Consider the following 18,825-nt stretch of genomic DNA (forward strand, 5'->3'; position numbering starts at 1 on the left):
CGACCTCCCCAGCGGCCCGCGCTGCCCTGCGCCTCCTCCGCCTCCTCCGCCTTACCTCCGCCCACGAAGCCCATGTCACGTTTTCCAATGAAAAATCCAATGTTTCCCGCGTCGCCTGCGCCTCCGTCACCATTTGGGGGACCGATGGAGGCAAAAAATAAAATCGCAAGAGAAACAAGTGGTGGAGCTGTTTCGCCCACCATCACCGGGCTGTGGCGTGAAACTGAGCAATGCCCTGCGATCGGTGCACGCGTGGGGGACCCGACCCCTCGCACGGTCCCGGCCTCGCCCGCGCGGACTTCCCCGGGATTCGGAGGCCGGAGCTCCCGATCACAGGCTCAGAGCGGGGCGAGGACGGCTCGGTGAAGTCTCCAGTTCGCTGTTTAATTCAGACCAGGTGCAATCTCAATGCGCAACATCTGCTTCCCTGGACCTTATTGGCTAGCAGGGTGGGCGGGCTCTAGAGTTCATCGCGGTCATTGGGCACCAGCGCGCCGCAGCTACGTCGCTCACAGCAAGTCGAGGAAGGATTGGTTGCAGCGGGCACAGGCTACTGGACGGACGGAGAGCGCAGTGTTGATTGGCGCGGACGGGGTGCGGGGGCGGGGAAGTGGGGGCTGAATCGCGGCCGGCGGTCCGAGTCGCGGTACTCGAGGGCGGCGGCCGCGGCCGGGCGGAGGTGTGAGGCGGAGCGTGCGAAGGTGGACGCTGGAGGAGTGGTAGGCGGAGGGCGGCCCGGCCGCGGGCGGCAGAGGCTCGGCGGAGGGAGGGATGGCGGGCGGCCCCTGGGGGGAGGCGAGGCGAGGGCAGCCGCGCGTGGGCCGTGGGAAGTGGCCTGGAGCCGGGCCCGGCGGGAGACCTTGGCCCGACGCTGCGCTTTCCTGAGACGGAGGCGCACCTTCGGGTTGTGATTCTGCCGTCTGAGTTGCGTCCCGGGAGCGCCCCGTCCCGAGGCTGGGGCCGCAGGCGCGGAAGGACGCGCGTGGGCTTTTCCTCCTCGCCCACCGAATGATAGCTGCGGGTTTGGGCTAATTGGACTTTCTCAACTCATTCCTTGAGGCATCAGCTGATAACACAAATGCATTTGCAACATCTGCAGGAGGAGTTAGCAAATGTTGGCTTTTGATTGAAATAGAAGTCACCCGACGGATTACCCTTGTCTGGGTAGCTTCCCTCCGCGTCGCTAGTGCAGGCTCTCAGCCTCTACCCTCTGCTGGTGTTCCGTCCAGACCCCCACCAAATGGTTCCGCCTCCGCCCTCTGCCTTGCCAGAAATCAATCGCTGGGTCTTGTGCGTTCCACCCACTGAAACTCTCTTGCTTACCAGCGTCTCCGTCATCCATACCTCCACTGGTCTCCAGCCGGACCCGCTGCTGCCTGCATGGCCGTTAACCAAGAATTAGAGCCGGGCGTGTGCTACAGGGATGTGCGCGACAACCAGCCCAGTGTGGGAGGTCGGGATTCAGGAAACGGAGCCAGAAAAATAGCAGGAACCCTTGGCCTTCACCCTGATTGTTTCTGAAAAACCGTTTGTGCTTTTGGGCTTGGTGAAGAGGTTTGATCATGACTGCTCCTCAAAAAGGAAATTCGTTTCTTGCACACTGTATTGTGCAGAAATTGCTAACCAGGTCTGTGACCTTAGGAGATCCTTTTGTATCTCTGAGCTCACTTTCACCACATTATAACATTAATGGAACGAAATTATCTCAGTGGTCCTTCCCAGTTCTAAAACTTCAACGTCTGTGCCCTATGACAGTGATGGCGAAACTTTTAGAGCTCTCGATGATAACAAACAGCCCGCTGTGGCATGCGTGCCATGGGTTCACCACCGCTGCCTTACAAGCATAAATTATATGGCCAGAAAGATGGCTTTAAAGGCAGAAAGCATTAAAGAACACAAGGCTAGATTTGTTTCGGTTTCCCAAAACCTTTTTAACACGTAGAGATTCCTGCCTGACAAGACATTCCCTATTGGACTCGATGAAGGCATCTAGTCTTGATTGCTGTGTCCCCTGAGCTGAGCTCCCTTGGGATACTCAGTTTTCTGGGGGTTTTTTGTTGTTTTGTTTTGTTTTCTGGTACTGGGAATTGAACTCAGGACCTTGCACTTGCCAGGCAGGCACAACACCACTGAGCTAAAATCTCCAGCCCTTACTTTTTGGATTTTGAAACAGGGTCTCACTATATAAGTCAGGCTGGTCTTGAACTAATTATGTAGTCCAGGCTGGCCTCAAATTCACAATGATCCTCCTACCTCAGCCTCCCGAGTGGTGGGATTACAAGCATGCGTCGTCACACCCAGCACTCAGTTTGTATTGGTTTGAATAAATTGGCAACAGATAAATGAGCTGTATTTTAATGAAATGGTTTTCAACTGTGCCCCATCTAAGAAATAAACGTTTTAAGTTCCAGTTCCTCCACACTGTTGCATTGACCAAGATTTTATAATGCTTTTCTATTGTCGTGTAATTAGTTGTTTGGGTGTTTATCACTTCTTTTGGACTGTTAGTGTCTCAGAGCAGGAATTCTGTCTTACTTCTCCCCCTCTCTCTCCCCAGCATGCTCAGTCCATAACAGAGCAGTGTTTAACTGAGGCAGGTTAATAATGAAGACAGGCTTTGCTCTTCAGAGACCATATGGGAAAAGAAATGAAGTAACCAGAGGATAAAGACAACTCCTTTCTGGACATCCAGAATGAATTCCTTTTTAGTGTAGAAAAGTTTATTATTTTGTAGTGTAGCAGTTTGGAAGTTATGCATTCAAAAATTATTTAAGGAAAAACTATCCTGTATAAAGCTGTACTTGTTTCCTCGGGTTATGCAGAAGCGTTTACCTGATAACCACAGACTTGCCCAGAGTTGCCACGGGTTTTTTTTGCAGGCTGTTTTTGTTTTGAGGGGTGCAGGAGCAGTAGAGACAGTTTCTCCCTGTGCAGTTCAGGAAGGCCTTGGACTCTGTGTGATCAATCCTCCTGCCTCTGCCTCCTGAGTGCTGGGATTACAGGCATGCACAACCGTGTCCAGCTTTGCAAGCTATTTTAAATAAGAAAGTAGCTGATTTTTTGTTTGTTTGACTCACTATGTAGTCCAGACTGGCCTTGAACTTGTGGCAATCCTCCTGCCTCAGCCTCCTGAGTGCCAGGACTACAGGAGTGTGCCACCACACCCAGCTGTGGCTGATTTTTATCAAGTGATTTTTGGGATGGTACCTGATAGATGAAAACAGTCCACATTAGACTCCACCTTCTCTCCTACCCCCTGAAAGAGGAGAGAAGAGGAGCACTCTTCCCTCAGGGTGCTCGGTCTCTAAAAGTAATACACTGGATCTACTGAGTAACTAATTGTCCCAAATAAGAACATGGAAGGAGTCCACCAAGGTGATAAATGGTGTTTTGCTTGTTTGATTTTTTTGTTTTTTTCCGTCAGGCTATGAATCTGGGCAAGAGGGTAAATTTGTTGACAACTATTGGCTAGATGAAATAGATTTGGCACATTTCTGATAGTCCTCTGAAGAGCCCTATTCATTCTGCTGGTCCATTAAGCTCCCTCTAAATCTTTCTGGGGTCATGCCATGGCTCACGCCTGCAGTCCCATTACTTAGGAGGCTGAGGCAGGAGGATCACTACAACTTCAAAGCCAGCCTGGACTACATAGCCAGACCCTGTCTCCAAAAAAATCCCTCTGAGGCCAGATGCAGTGGGCGTGCATGTGCGTGCGTGCGTGCGTGTGTGCGTGTGTGCGCGCGCGCACGCGCTCGTGCATGTGTATTGGGGTGGGCGTGCTGGAGCTTGAACCTAAGCCCATGCCAAGCAGGAGTGCCGCAGGAGGCCGGCCAGGTGCTGGCTCTGGCCCTTCCATGACAGCAGCAATGAGCAGTCCGCCCCAGCCCCTTCCCTGTCTGCAGCTGCTCCCGAAAGTGAGATTTCCACACTGGCTCCCTTCCGTCTTCACTCCTGCTTAGACCCTTTCAGGGAGAGCACGCTGAGGAATGCAGTTAGTTTTATTCCGAATAGGCTCTGTTAATGAGTATGTCTTTAGCCTTACCAGGACAAAACTAGTTTTATAAGGTGGACATTTTAAATTATATGTTATTTGGGCTGATTTTTTGGGAGGCAAATTGTAGCATAAAGTACATTTACTTATTAATCTCATTAAAAGCCACCTTTAAGATTTTTTTACTGGTATATGTTGGGACTGCGAGCAATTGAGTTTTGGGGGGGGGGGTTTCCCACATTTTGTTTTGTTCTAGATTGTAACATGTGGAAATGGGCAGCCTTTAGTTTTTGTTTATCATCACTGTTTTCTACCAGTGTTTGTTTTGAATTAAATTCAAAATAAAGAATAAAAACACTAAGTACTTCAGAGAGTAGATAAAGGGAAGGCTGGCAAGGACTTCTAAAATCACTTTAATGGATTTTTCATAGCAGCTAATAACCCGGACTCTGAGCAAGCAATTGGGTGATCTCTTCAGTCACAGGCAACACCTCTAAAACTAGGGTGACATTTCCTGCCTTACAGGGTTGTTTGGATATTGAATAAAATAATGTGCCTGGCATAGTAGATACTCAACACATTTGTCTTTTTATCTTTGCGTCCTTAATGCCACAGTAGCATCTGGTACAGAAAAGTGGCTAATAAATGTGGTGAAACGGGTAGAGCCACAGCCTGGTGTGGCAGACTCAGTCCTAACAGATAATTACCAGGGTGTGAGTGGGTGCCACACACAGCTGTGTGAGCTGGGAGAAGCGGCCCAAGTCAGCTAGCACCAGAAATCCCAGAGGCCTCAAAGAGGAGGTGGTACTAACGTGAACCCTGAAGGCCTAGAATTTTGTCAGGGACTAGGAACACAGAAGCGACGTGTCAGAGTAAAGTCACAGGACCACACAAGTTCCCCTGAGAGGTGGGATAAGAATATGCAGCTATGGCTATGAAGACAGCAGGCCACAATCAGATTACAAAGCTCCTTTTTTCCATTAAGGATTTTGCACTTAGCCAGGAGACAGTCACTGAAAACATGAGAAAGTTTATTCATTCAACAAATTATTATCGACCAAATATTTGAGTGGCTATATGGTAGGCTAAGCACTGGAGAGGAAGGAAAATGAGTGCTGCCTTTATAGAGCTTACATTCTAATGGGGAGATGAGCACTGTGTAGGTTGTTATAATGTGTGGCTTTTAATCAGTGAGGTAGGAAACCACTGAAGCTGTTGTGTTGAGAATAAAGTGGATGGGGATGTAACTCAGCAGTTACAGAAATCTAAGCTAAAGGTAATGGTGTTTGCTTTTGGGTTTTGGGGGGGTTTTTTGGTACCAGGGATGAACCCAGGACCTTGCGCTTGCGAGGCCAGCGGCAGAACCACTGAGCTAAATCCCCAGCCCTAGGTTATAGCAGCATTGTAGCAGTGGAGAGGTAAAAAGTGGTCCGATTTTGGATAATTTGAAGGTAGAACGAATAAGTTGCTGACAGACTGGATATGTTTGGCAAAAAGGATGACTAAGATTTTTCAGCCTAATGAACCAAGAAATGGTGCTGCTATTTAATGAGATGGCAAAGACTACCGGAAGTGTGTCAGGAGCTGAGAGAGGCACCTGTTCCTTTGGAGGCGCCTCCTAGCCTGAAGGCGAAGCCAAGTGCAGCTGGTTATAGAAGCCTGGGGCCGAGGGGAAGGTCCTGACAGTCTGTGAGGCTGTTAGCGGATTATAGATGGGATTTAAAGCCATACCAAAAATGAGGCTTGATGAGATCACCCGGACAGTGCGACAGATCAGAGAAGAGGCCAAAGGACAGATCCCTGGGGGACTGCCCTGTTAGGGGTTTGAAAAATGAGAATTCAGGGTGGTGGCACACTCCTGTAATCGTAGCACCCTGGGATATAGCAGACACCTTCATCCAGGATTAGCAGGCTGTGGTGGCACTAGCTTCTTGTCCCTCCATGATTCGCCTGTGTTACATTGGAAGTAGCAGAGCTTGGCTGAGTCTACTCCCAGCCAAGGTCAACTGACTCCAGCTAAATCCTCCCCTCTGAATTAGCCATGTATTTTCTTCAGCACCGATATGCTGTGCCCACATTCTCCAGTCCCACCTGCCTGATCCTTGTAATCAGCAGGTGTCCAAGGCTGCCCAGCTTCCCCCCCACACACTGGTGATGAATAAACACTGGACGTCCTGGGAGTCCTTTGTCTTTGCTGCCCAGAGCGGCTTAGATCAGCCCGAGACTCAGTTTCTCTCAAATCTCTGTCTCTGTGCTTCTTTTAATTCCCACTTTCCTATCTCGCGGACATTGTACTGGCTTGCAGGAGGCCAGGACCACTGCAGGGGTCTCTGGCAACTCCCATTACCCTTTCCCTATACTGGGAGGCTGAGGCAGGAGGATCAGAAGTTTGAGCCCAGCCTTGTGGGCCTAGTGACTTAGAGAGACCCTACCTGAAAATTTTAAAAAGGTGGGGGAGGCTAGGATGTAGCTTAGTATGAAGGCTCTTGGTGCAATCTCCAGTACCAAAAAAAGAAAAAAGAAAACATGGGACAGGTCTTTTGGGCAGAACCACCATTTTGCAGTAATTCACCAAAGTGATGAACACAAAGGGAAAGGGGAGAGGAACCCCAAATGTGTCCTCTAGGCCTTTTAGAAAGCGTGGAGTCAGGGCTGGCACAGCACCTGCCTGGCAAGCTCGAGGTCCTGAGTTCGATCCCCGGTACCAAAAAAAACCAGTGTGGAGTTGTTCCTTTGGCCACATGTGCAGATCTACAGAAAGGTGATACTGTACCCATCAGGGAGTGGGTGTGGCTCAAAAAGGAGCACCACACAGGTTACCGTGGCAGAACTGGGGTCTACAGCATTACCCAGCCTGCTTGTGGCATTGTTGTAAATAACCAAGATAAGGACGAGGTTCTTCCTGGATTGAGCATATTGATATGATTAAGCACATTTAATATTCAGCATGTTAAACACTCTTAAGAGCCAAGGTTGTTTCCTGCAATGCATGAGAACAATGATCAGAAAACAAAGGACGCCATAGAGAAAGGTCCCCATTACTGTTGAAGGTGCCCATGTGAGAGGCCAGTGCTGCAGGTGATAAAAAGAATTCAGCAACAGTCAGGGAACAGAGAAAACCAAAGAGTTTACTGTGCACTGCAAGGGAGCAGCGGGCAAACGCCAGGAGAGGACTGCACGGCCAGGAGCAAAGCAGGCACCTTTACGTTTGATTTTAATGCAAGGAAATGGTATAGGGATGTTATCTCAGGAGCGTTTCTACCAGGCCCTAGTTTGTTATTCATTTCTCTCAGTTCTGCGGATAGTGAATGTTCTGGGAGACTGAGTGATGTCTTGTGATAGGGTTCAGTGTTCTTAGCATTGATAGGGAAAAATAAAAGTTCTGAGTAGGGTCAGCAAATTTGTAAAGCTAACTGGGATTAATGGTCAAGGAGGTCAGAAAAATGTGTATTTGTGTCAAAAGCAGGCCTCTAATACTATACAGGGACAGGAGGAAAGGGTATTCTCTATGACTTGTCAAATAATTAGGACACCTAGTGAGTATGTGTAGTTCTTGCCAGACTCACTGTAGCTGCAGTTTGATCTTAAAGGAAAAATGGTCAAAGAACCATGATTCCCACACCTGTGTCCAGCTGAAGAGCCAGCCTGCTCCGCCCAGAGAAGCACATTTTGGGAAGGAGCCCAAGCATCTGGACCCTCCTCCCTGTAAATCCATGGCCTAAGCAGGGGGTGCAGTCAGCACCTGACTAGCAGGCGCTGCTCACTACTGCTTAAAAATGAAAAACAGCGCTCAGAGTAGTGCAGATGTAAGAAGTGTAAGAAAATAATTCTATTGCAGTGTACTGTTGTGATTGTTGAATATTTTCTTTTTTTTTTTGGTACCAAGGATTGAACTCGGGTCCTTGCGCTTGCAAGGCAGGCAGCGGAACCACTGAGCTAAATCCCCGGCCCTGTTGAATATTTTCTTAATGGAATAATTGTGGCACTTTTGCCCCAGAGTAATACTGACAGCAGGTGTTCATTGTGCCCCCAGTCACATCCTGGCTGTAGTGTTAAGGGTTAGTATTTTTCTTGCTGAGAGATATAAAGTGACTTAAAGAGCAACCGGTAGATTCTCAGTTGGCTGGAAAGCAGCCAGGTATTTATGAAATATTTATATTGGCTAAGATAGTTCCTCTAAGTCACCATGGAAAAAGATTGTCAAAAATAAATGGGAGGGGGCCGGGGATTTAGCTCAGTGGTTTCGCCGCCTGCCTCACAAGTGCAAGATCCCGAGTTCGATCCCCGGTACCAAAAAAAAAAGAGAGTGTCAAAAAATAAATGGGAGGTAATCTACTGCGTTAGGGTTAAGTGCAGGAAGAGTTAATTACTTGCAGATATATCCTAAATAGCTTAAGTTTTAAGGATCAGGAGTTTGCCTTTGAAGCACCCTATTTACAAATAAATGTTTAAACTGAGAGGGAGAGACAGAGACAGAGACAGACAGCTGAGACTGCTAGCTGAGCCGGAAAGGGAGGTTGGCTGGGGAAGCCACGGGAAGAGGGTGCGTTAGAGCAAAGGGCATCGCGAGCTCAGATACTGAGGCAGAGCTGTGTAAGATGGGCACTGAGAGCCAGCCTCTGGGTCTGGTGTTGCAGTCACGGTGCCCTTGCCCAGAGCCATCAGAACAGACGTGAGAAACTGAGGGCAGAGGTATCGGCACTCTCCAGCCTTCGTGTCACAGGAAAGAAACGGAAGGTGGCTGGAGGATGAGTGTCACCAACGTAGGGTTTCTCTGGGAGAGGAGGATGTCTGTCTGCTGATGGAAAGATCAGTGGGAGAGCGTGAACAATCTGGGCGAAGGAAGGACAGCCACTGGGGCAACCCTGTTATGGAAGACTTCAGCGCTAGGAATAAAAGACAGCGCATCCCTGCTCTCCGGAGAGGGGGCTCACAAACAAGTGGAGACGGTAAATGTGTGAAGCTTGTGGGTATCTCCTTTGAAGGCTCTGCCTTCTCGGTGAAATTGGAAGCAAGGACGTCATTCGAAAGAATGGAGGGGGCCGGGGATTTAGCTCAGTGGTTCTGCCGCCTGCCTCCCAAGCACAAGGACCCAAGTCGGATCCCCAGTACCAAAAAAAAAAAAAGAATGGAGAAGGTAGCAGTAGAGTTTTGAAAAGAGGTCTAGAATGGTTGGGAGCGTCTGAGCATATGTGGAATAAGGAATCACGGTGAGGGAAATGTCAAGATTTACTTGGCAGCAAATGCAGGGACAGTATCAGATTAATGGCACAAAGATGCAAGAAGGCCACTGTGCCGGTGGGGGAGGATGGGTGCGCTTCGCAGGCAGTCCAGGTCTGTGCTGTTGGAGCGGTCGGCATGCAGATAGTAATGGAGACTGCGGCTGTGGTGCAGTGGGCAGAGAGGAGGCACAGGAAGACAGGCCCCAAACTCAGAAGGGTCTGCGGGGGAAGTAGGAAGGAAAAGCAGGAGGAAGAGGGAGAAAGAAGATACAGAAACCAAGAAGGGGTTTCTTTGTGGAGGGAGCCAAGATGGGGTTTCCTGCGCGTCCTGAGGGTTGATTATCTGGGAAGTTAGTGCTGGTGAAGTGGCAGGGCGGGGCTGCATTTCACTGTTGGTTGAGGAACAAAGAGAAACTAGAAATACTGACAGTAAATGAAGACTGCTTCCAAGTTGTAGAGGGGAAGGCCTTTGTGGGCCTGGAACGGCGCCTCTTGCAGTGATAACAGCTTCTGGAAAGCCCCAGAGGCATAAAGAAGGAATTAAAATAAAATCTAAATCCATATGTTTCCTAACCATTTGATTCTTCAGTAATTTGACGCTTTGTCTTTTTAAAACTGATCAATATATGGCTCTCCTTAGGAAAAAAAACTGAAGTATGCTTCTATCCAGTTGTGTGTGTCCCTAGGCTCACTTGGTAAAAACACCCCAGACCTTTTCCATGAAAGCTCTTGAAACAGGAAAATACGCAGCAGTATCCTCCTCCATGTATTCTCATTCTCTGCCAGCCAGACAAGTGTTGGTTGAAAACTGCTTTTTCTTGGTTTGGTTTTTCAGGATGTAAGAGGACAGTGGAAAATGTCCACTGAGCAGACTTCTTGGACAAGCCTGTCCACCCTTCAAAAGGTGGCCCTGGGCCTCGGGATCCCCGCCAGCGCAGCAGTGGCCTACATCCTGTACCGCCGGTACAGGGAGAGCAGGGGTAAGTGGCCCCGCTGCAACTGCTCCCACACTCAGATTACCTTCCCGCCTTGTCGGATTAAGATGAGAACTCTTTTCTTGTCAGACTGGGTGGTGTTTGTTGAGATACAACTGGCTTTCTGTGAGGACTATTTGACTGAAAATAGTTTTTCTTCCTTTGCCTGTTCTTACTGTGAAGCTAGTCTGTGAAATGAATTTGTAATTCCATTGATCTGTTCCCACTAGCAAAATCAATGTGGCATTATTTTTAAATATATACTCTTATGTATATGTTCCTTATTTTTAAGTAGTTGTTAGGGAAAGGTGGTCCCCACACAGGGTAGACCCAGAGAATAGGACCTAGAAAAAATACGTAAGGTACGGAGGAGTCAGGAGAAATTTTAGATACCTCAGGCAACTTCAGGCCTCAGTCTTCTCCAGGTGTTGTCTTGGGGAAAGTAGTTTTCCTGAAACCTCTTCTTTGCAGTCTGCTTTTCCTATTTTAGCATCTGAAATAGTATCCCAAAGAAAATGCTAAATTGTGGTTTTGGGGGAACAAGGGGGCCTGGGGCTTGAACTTGGCTTCTTGCATGCTAAGCCCCAGCCCTGAGCCTGCCTTTGGGACCTAACTCCCACTCTGCTGCTGCTTCTCCTTGTCACTGGGATTGAGATCCCCGGTTTGCCCTTGTTTTTCTGACAGCCAGATTGAGGGCAGGGGTGGTGGCAGCTTTGAGTGTTTTCAGTCTGATCAAATAAGCCATGGTCTCTGCAGAAGAGCGGCTGACATTCGTGGGGGACAACGACATCGAGATAGAGATGCGGGTGCCCCAGGAGGCTGTGAAGCTCATCATCGGCCGGCAGGGAGCCAATATTAAACAGGTGAATGAGCAGGCCCGTTTCCTTCCTCAGACCCCATATCACAAACCACTCCCATGCTATGTGTATTTTAGAAAGAAAAATGGCTGAGGAGGTGGCTCCGAGGTGGAGTGTTTGCCTGGCATACGCCAGCCCTGGACTCATACCTACACACACACACACACACGCACACACACACACACACACACACACGCACGCACGCGCGCGAACATTTTTAAAGCTAACCGTGCTGTTTCCCTTCCAGGGATTAGCGCTTCTCCCTAGAAAATGAGTGCTTGAAATAGGAGTGTTTTATTGGATGAATCTCAGCTCGTGATAGCTTGAACTAGTCTTTCCTATTACAGAGTCTCATTAATTGACAGTAAATGTAGAATGGTTACCTAGTTTTTCTTACCGTCTTCCATTATCCAGTTAAAACGCCAAGAAAACAAAATCCTCATTTCTCTAATCCAAATAAAATGGGGAAAAGCTTGTAGATTCAAAGAGGAATGGCTTTGAATTAACTGCTGTTTGGGGCTGCCTTGGTCACTCACCTCTTTCATAAGCAGAAGTAATGACTGATTACGCATCCTGATTTAGCTGATGCTTTTGGTTTACTGTGTCCACCTCCGGGGTTTTGTTGATACTCCTCTTAGCTGTGCCCAAGTGGGAGCTGCTCCTCCACCTCTCCCTCTCTCCCTCTCTCCCTCTCCCTCTCCCTCTCCCTCTCCCTCTCCCTCTCCCTCTCCCTCTCCCTCTCCCTCTCTCTCTCTCTCTCTGTCTCTCTCTGCAGCTGCGGAAACAGACCGGTGCTCGGATCGATGTGGACACAGAGGATGTAGGCGAAGAGTGCGTCCTGCTGATCAGTGGGTTTCCCGTTCAGGTGTGCAAGGCCAAAGCTGCGATCCATCAGATCCTGATGGAGAACACCCCGGTGTCTGAGCAGCTCTCAGTGCCCCAGAGGTCTGTGGGCAGAATCATAGGTACCACTGGATGGCTTCCTCTGCTGCTCCCTTTCTTCTTTACCTTTGCCTTTCTTTCGTACCTTCCCAAGGGCTTTCCTGGCCTACTCCCTCTTTACCTTGCCGTGGGGGGAAAAAAGTTGGATATTGAGATCAGAACTTTACTTTCTTTGAGAAGTGAGGGTAAAACAGAACCCATTACCTCAGAAAGTTGTATGATCTGAGGTGGGTGAGTGGCACACACCTTTCATCATAACACTGATGGAGGCTGAGACGGAAGGATTGCAAGCTTGAGTCCCACGTGGACAACTTAGTTAAGACCCTCTCTAAAAAAAAAGCAGGGGGCTGGGAATATGGAGTGCCCCCGAGCAGAAAGAAAAGACAGAAAGTTGTATGGCTGAACCTTACATATAGGTTCCAGAAGTGTTCTGGTAAAGGTATTCATCTCATAGTAGATGTTTCTAGGTGAACTAGCAATGTTCGTGCTAGCCCGGGTCACGTGAGACAGTGCACTCAAGAGCATTTGTTATGCTTTCTGAATTAGGGTCATTTTTTTTTTTCCCCCCGGTACTGGGGATGGAACTAGGAACCTTGCGCTTGCAAGGCAGGCGGCGGCACCACTGAGCTAAATCCCCAGCCCTGGGTCCTGCTTTAGTGCTGCTGTTAGAGGCAGAGAAATGTCCTGTCCCCTGTTCAGGGATAAAATGGATAAAGCAGGGTCCTGTGTTCAGTAACTCCAGGCTTCTATTCATCATCTTACATTCTGTTCCGTCTGGAAATGAGAACTTAACTCCCTTCTCCTAGTACATACAAAATATGGATTTCTCTAGTAGTTAAGGTTGGAAAGGACAGGGGTTTTTTTGTTGTTGTTTGTTCTGTTTTGTTTTTTGGTACGGGGGATAGAACTTGGGACCTTGCGCTTTCGAGGCAGGCGGCAGAACCACTGAGCTAAATCCCTGGCCCAGGGCAGTTTTTTATGTGCTGTTCAATGTAGGGAGAGGCGGCGAGACAGTTCGTTCTATCTGCAAGGCCTCAGGAGCCAAAATTACCTGTGACAAAGAATCGGAGGGGACATTACTACTATCAAGACTTATCAAAATCTCAGGGACACAGAAGGAAGTGGCAGCAGCCAAGGCACGTAACTCACAGACCTGACTCATGGCTAAGAGTGAGAAGAATCCGAGACCCCCATCCTGGGTCAGTATCTGGCTGCATACATACTGCCCATTCGCCTCTTTTCCACAGCATTTGATACTGGAGAAAGTGTCAGAAGATGAAGAGCTTCGGAAGAGAATCGCCCATTCTGCAGAAGCCAGAGTTCCACGCAAGCAGCCAATCAGCGTGAGAAGAGAGGAAACAGAGTCGGGCGGCGCTGGGGAGCCAGCTCTGTGGGAAAACGCCAGCTCCGGCTCTGGCGGCAGGCAGGCTGCGGCCCTGGCGGTTCCTGCCCGCAAAGGAGGTGGTGACCCGACTGTTGTGAGACCAAAAGAGGGTTCCTGGGAGGAAGCTGATCATGGCTTTCAGGAGTCTGGAGCCCAGGCCAGTCCAGAGAAGTCCATTTTTGAAAGTATGTAACAAAGAGGGGCGCGAGCGAGCACAAAGACCCAAGTTTGATCCCCAGTACCAAAAAAAAAGAGGGAACATATTAGCCATGTGAAAGATAGGAGTCCTGGTTTAACTGACCCCAAATAGGAAGCAGTAAAAATCCTATTTTTATGACTGCACGTATAAGTCTGTCATTCTAGATAATAACTTTCTGGTGAATTTTACTTAGATTAATACTAAGCATTAATGATATTTTTCTGAATATAAACCAGCTAATGGTAAAGGAAAATAAGATAGAAATATGCCAACACAGGAAACTCGACTGAGTAATACATCAAATAATTGAGTTTTTGTTTTATTCTTAGACATTTGTTAAATAAATTCTCAATCTGATTTTTTCTTTTGCCTGACTCATTACTGTTTTTTTAAAAAATCACTATTGAAGAAGAACGGAAGGGTCTTGAGCTTTCTCCTCTACACAGGGGTGCTGGCGTGGGCAGGGAGACCAGGGCCCGAGAGGCTCCTGGGCCTGTCCAGGATCACAGGATGAGACTGTGGTAGAATGGGATCTGGGCCAAGCAGAGCTGCTGTCCATGTGCCTTTTATTGACCTTGCTGCAGCTGGCAGATGGAGGATTTACCTTCATTGTACATGGTGTAGGGTTTGAATGCCACAGAACAGGCCAAAAGACTGTAGAGTGTTACATTATCATTTACTTACATAGAAAGGGACAGAAAATAACTTAGTGCGTTTCTTCAGGATGTCTTCATATGATCCAGCCAGTTTTCAAAGGGTCCATAGCCACTCAGTATTTGTACCTCTCACCCCCCACGCATGCTCCCCGTGCCCGCCAGAGTTGGTTCTGAGGAGGCCATGCCCTTATCCCTATGTTCAGTCCCCAGTCCCGACTTCAGTTTCCATGCTGATGAGTACCTGGAGGTCTACGTGTCTGCGTCTGAACACCCTAACCACTTCTGGATCCAGATCGTTGGCTCCCGCAGCCTGCAGCTAGACAAACTCGTCAGTGAGATGACCCAGCACTATGAGAACAGTCCGGTGAGTCGTCCCAGAAAGGGCTGGGCTTGGATAGAAAGGAACCCAGCTCCTTCGCTGTAATGCGTTCTCCTCCTCTTCCTTCTGGCATCCCCGTTTATCTGCTAATTAGCTACCACTTCTGACTACCCCTCCGGACCCCATCCCTGTGTACAGCCGGAAGACTTGACTGCTCGCGTGGGAGACATTGTAGCAGCGCCCTTATCTGCAAATGGTTCCTGGTATCGAGCTCGGATCCTTGGCACCTTGGAGAATGGGAACTTGGACCTCTATTTCGTTGACTTTGGAGATAATGGAGATTGCCCGCTGAGGGACCTCAGGGCTCTCAGGTCGGTGCCGAGGCCAGGGTGGAGTCAGCTGGGGTTCCAGCTGTGGTCTCACCGCTGCTCACAGATGCTGAGCTGCTAGTACTGAGCACTTATCACCCGGGGGTTCGGGATGGGAAGGGGAAGCTGCTCACCGAGTGCAGATGATTTCTTCTTCTACCAGCTTAGTTCTGTCTAAAAGCAAGGAAGGCCCTCCTGGCCCTGGGACGCTAACTGCAGTTTGTTTCGCTTTAGGAGTGACTTCCTAAGCCTTCCGTTTCAAGCCATAGAATGTAGTCTGGCACGGATCGCCCCCTCAGGTACAGCAGCCACCCACCCACTGACCTTGCCTTCAGGTAGAGCCACCTCCACGAGAGGAACTTGCACCTTCTCGAACATTTTGAGTTCGAGAGTTTCCAGTGCCTTTTTTCTTTAACAGCACTAGAAAGCATCAGGTAGAAACTTGCCCTGCAGTCAAACCCAAACCCAGACCCTTCCTGTGTAGACGGGCAGGAACCCTGTTGGGGCTGCCCCTTCCGAGGCACCCACACACTGCAACCTTCTGCCAGGGGAGCAGTGGGAAGAGGAAGCGCTGGATGAGTTTGACAGACTCACCTACTGCGCTGACTGGAAGCCACTGGTGGCCAAGATCTCTAGCTATGTCCAGACCGGGATCTCCACCTGGCCAAAGATCTACTTATATGATACCAGCAATGGAAAGGTAAGAGGGCTTCACTCAGGCTCACTGTATCTTCTGTGTTTTCCTGATACTGCTTACATTCTCTTTCCCAGAAACCCTTAGGTGATATTCCTCCTACTTTGGAAGACTCTGCTCACCATTCCATCAAAGGAGTCTTTAAAGTGTCAGTCCTAGCTGTTCTGTCCCATTTCCTCAGATTTGCCCTTCCTGACAGAACATCATTCCCCTTTTTCCTTCTCAGAAGCTGGATATTGGGCTAGAATTAGTCCGAAAAGGATATGCGATTGAGCTTCCTGAAGATGTGGAAGAAAACAGAGCTGTCCCAGACATGTTGAAGGACATGGTAAGCCGTTACTGTCACTTAGGGTGCTTCTCCCCAGAAATGCAGTGCATGGAGACACGGTGAGGGCTTCTGGTCAGGACATTTCGTTACCTTCCAGTGAAATGAAGCCTGTGCCTGTCTGGGAGCCATTTTCTCTTGTTTTCATGCCCTCAGGCCACTGAAACAGATGCTTCTCTCGCCAGCATGCTGACTGAGCCCAGAAAGAGCCCTGGAGAGCTAGCACATACCCTGTCCTGCCTCAGCTTATCAGGTACGAACTGTGTTGCCTGGCTGCAGCATCTGTGGAAGTTAGTTTTCCGCAGTCAGCCTCTCCAGACTAAGGGGCTTACGTTAACGCTCGGTTCTTAGGTCGGTAAGCACCAAGAGCCCACTTTGCGCCTGGGCCCCACTGGCACTGCCTGCCAGAACAGGGCAGCATCTAATTTTTTCCTCACTTCCGTTCAATAGAAGCTGCCTCTATGTCTGGTGACGATAACCTTGAAGACGACTACTTACTCTGAAGCCTGGGCCTCCGCTGCCTCAGCCATCTGCTTTGCTGTGAGTGGAGCTAGCTGTCCGTAGCAACAGGAAGTAATGAGGGTGACAGCAGGGCGGGCCTCACCTGTGTCCTAGCTTCATCTGTTTCTCTGCAGCTGCTTTCCTGCGTGTGACTTGCTCCCAGATTGAGCCCTCTTAAGCTTTTTGTCCCTGTGTTTGTGTCTTTGGCAGGATTTGGCACAGGATTTGCTTCTGGAGAGAAGATGACGATAGATACATGCAGTCCTTCCCTCGTTACACACTCAGTCTGGCTTGCTGTGGACCAAATCCCTTTTCACCTTGGGGCCAAAGGAAGACGCATACGTCCCCTTCCCGTGTCACCCACCCTGATCCCGCCTGTGTCTTCCAGTGTTTGAATGCCGCTGTTAGTTCCAGCTCTTCAGCCTCAGGCTGGGCCCCGTGCCAGTCACAGTGCAGACTGTTGCTAGGCCGTGTCCTTTTTGAGGCTGAGAAACAGCCACGGTTTGGTTATTGGGAGCAGCGATGACTGCAGACTTGTGACTCACCTCCCCAGGTGACTCTTGCTAAGGGTAGCGTTAGAGGACTGGACTCAAAGACTCAAGTTGAGTCAGAAAGAAAAGGCAAAAATTAGCATAAATATATGAAAAAGCCTTGGGAGGCAGGACGAGAGGCCACCTCCCGTCTTCCATTGCTGATATGTTACTGGAGACAGGTTCCCTAAACACTGCTCCAGCTGTTTCTTGTGAACCTTAGTTAAAAAGAAAAGGAGAGAGGTGACTCGGGAAATATTCTGAATTGCTAGTATATTATCTATATGTGTGAAATACACTGAAAGAGAACATACACAGTTTGGTTAAAATCATTTCAGGGATTCTTTGCTAAATAAAGTTCTCAGACTTATCTAAAAACAAATGTTGACTGAATCACGGAACGGGAGCTGGCCTGTGGGTGCCTCACAGCTTGGGCTGCTCTGTACGCGGGGTCTCTCCTGCACACACTCCCGTCCTACATTTCAGGGTTGACCATTCACCAAGAACCAGAAGCAGTGTAGGTTTACCCTCTGTAAATAAGACCTCACATTGTTTGGCCCTGGGCAGACAAGAGGGAGTCCTAGGAGGATTAGCAGTCTAGCAAACTGGATTCCAGGAGAAGGTCTCCACTGTAACTTCCCTAAGACTCTGGCCCCGTTTCCTCACAGCGTCTTTCCATCTCTGACAGTATTACGAGGCTCCAGTGAACTGTGAAGGTCCTTGAAAGCACATAAATGTAGAGTGACATGTGCGATCGAATAATGGCAATGAACTGGAAAACAAAATGGCAGGTTAGGGCGCCTCACACCAGGCCTTCTCCTCCATCTAGGAACAGGGAGGTCCGACTGCACACTACCTGGCAACCATCTTCCCCACCACTAGTTTGCAGGTTTTTCTTCTCCAAAAGGGTCTCGAGGAGGAGCAACGCTCAGTAACTCTTGCAGTGTTGGAAGCGTCCAGGCATCTCTGGTGCTGGTGGTGCAGTGAGCTCAGGGATGCCCGCGCGGCCCTGGAATCAGGGCCACCATTGGGCAGGGTCGTGAGGCCCCAGTCCCAGTGGCCTTGTGGACAGTGGTCCCCAGATACAGAGTACTCTTAGGACTTCCTGCTCTGGCAGATTAGTGTCTCTTACCTGCAGTTTGCTATCACACATAGAAATATTTTTTAAAAGCAAATATTTAAGTCAGTTGTCAAATCAGTATCCAAATGAACATGGAAGGGGCACAAATATGACAGACACAATCCAGTATCCTATCAAAATACCACAGAAAGCTAATGTGACCTTTACATTCTGTCATTTACATTCCACCCCTAAGGCTCCTTGTCACTCCAGTATAACCCCGAGCTTGCTGTCTGGAACCCTCTTCTATGCTGCTACTTCTGTCATCTCCCAAGGGATCATAGGATGAGGTGTGATTGGAAAATAAGAGTGAATGTTTTTAAAACCTTTTTAAAGTTTCAAAGACATGCTGCCATTAATCCCCACAAAAATACTCCCTCTCACTTTCAGACGTACTTAGCCCATCATTCCCACCACTTCCGTAGGCAGTTCCAGGAGTCCTCTTGTATCTTTAGTTGCCTGTCATGGCTGCCTCCTTACCTGATTCCATTCAAACATTTACTTTTCCTGAACATTTCAACTTTAGGGAAGAGCCAGAAGTTGCACAATGCCAGATCCAGTGAATAAGGTGGGTGAAGACACACTGTAATGTTTGTATCTGACAGATGACCATAAAATACAGTGGCTATTTAATTCCAGTAAGACACATTACCATTAATCCTCTTCCAAAAACTCCTTGCTTTGAACACATCCCATTCCCTTCACAGTGTATCTTTAATAAAGTCTTAGTGTAAGCATTCACC

At 48.8% G+C, this 18,825-nt stretch overlaps 1 protein-coding gene across 1 annotated transcript; it reads left to right on the plus strand.

The window, feature by feature from the left end:
* Nucleotides 1-591: 591 nt before the first annotated feature.
* On the plus strand, nucleotides 592-18,787 carry Tdrkh (tudor and KH domain containing). Its single transcript, XM_004854098.4, has 14 exons — nucleotides 592-719; nucleotides 10,049-10,193; nucleotides 10,944-11,050; nucleotides 11,820-12,009; nucleotides 12,983-13,122; nucleotides 13,234-13,555; nucleotides 14,429-14,589; nucleotides 14,743-14,915; nucleotides 15,147-15,211; nucleotides 15,461-15,612; nucleotides 15,833-15,934; nucleotides 16,088-16,184; nucleotides 16,382-16,471; nucleotides 16,643-18,787. The coding sequence occupies exons 2-13, from the start codon at nucleotides 10,070-10,072 to the stop codon at nucleotides 16,432-16,434; spliced, it is 1,686 nt and encodes a 561-aa protein (XP_004854155.1). The 5' UTR covers nucleotides 592-719; nucleotides 10,049-10,069; the 3' UTR covers nucleotides 16,435-16,471; nucleotides 16,643-18,787.
* The last annotated feature ends 38 nt before the right edge of the window (nucleotides 18,788-18,825 follow it).

The sequence above is a fragment of the Heterocephalus glaber genome, unplaced genomic scaffold, assembly GCF_053883595.1.
Source record: "Heterocephalus glaber isolate CG9 unplaced genomic scaffold, H.glaber_assembly_v1.0 deba00001795, whole genome shotgun sequence".
Classification (NCBI taxonomy): Eukaryota; Metazoa; Chordata; class Mammalia; order Rodentia; family Bathyergidae; genus Heterocephalus; species Heterocephalus glaber.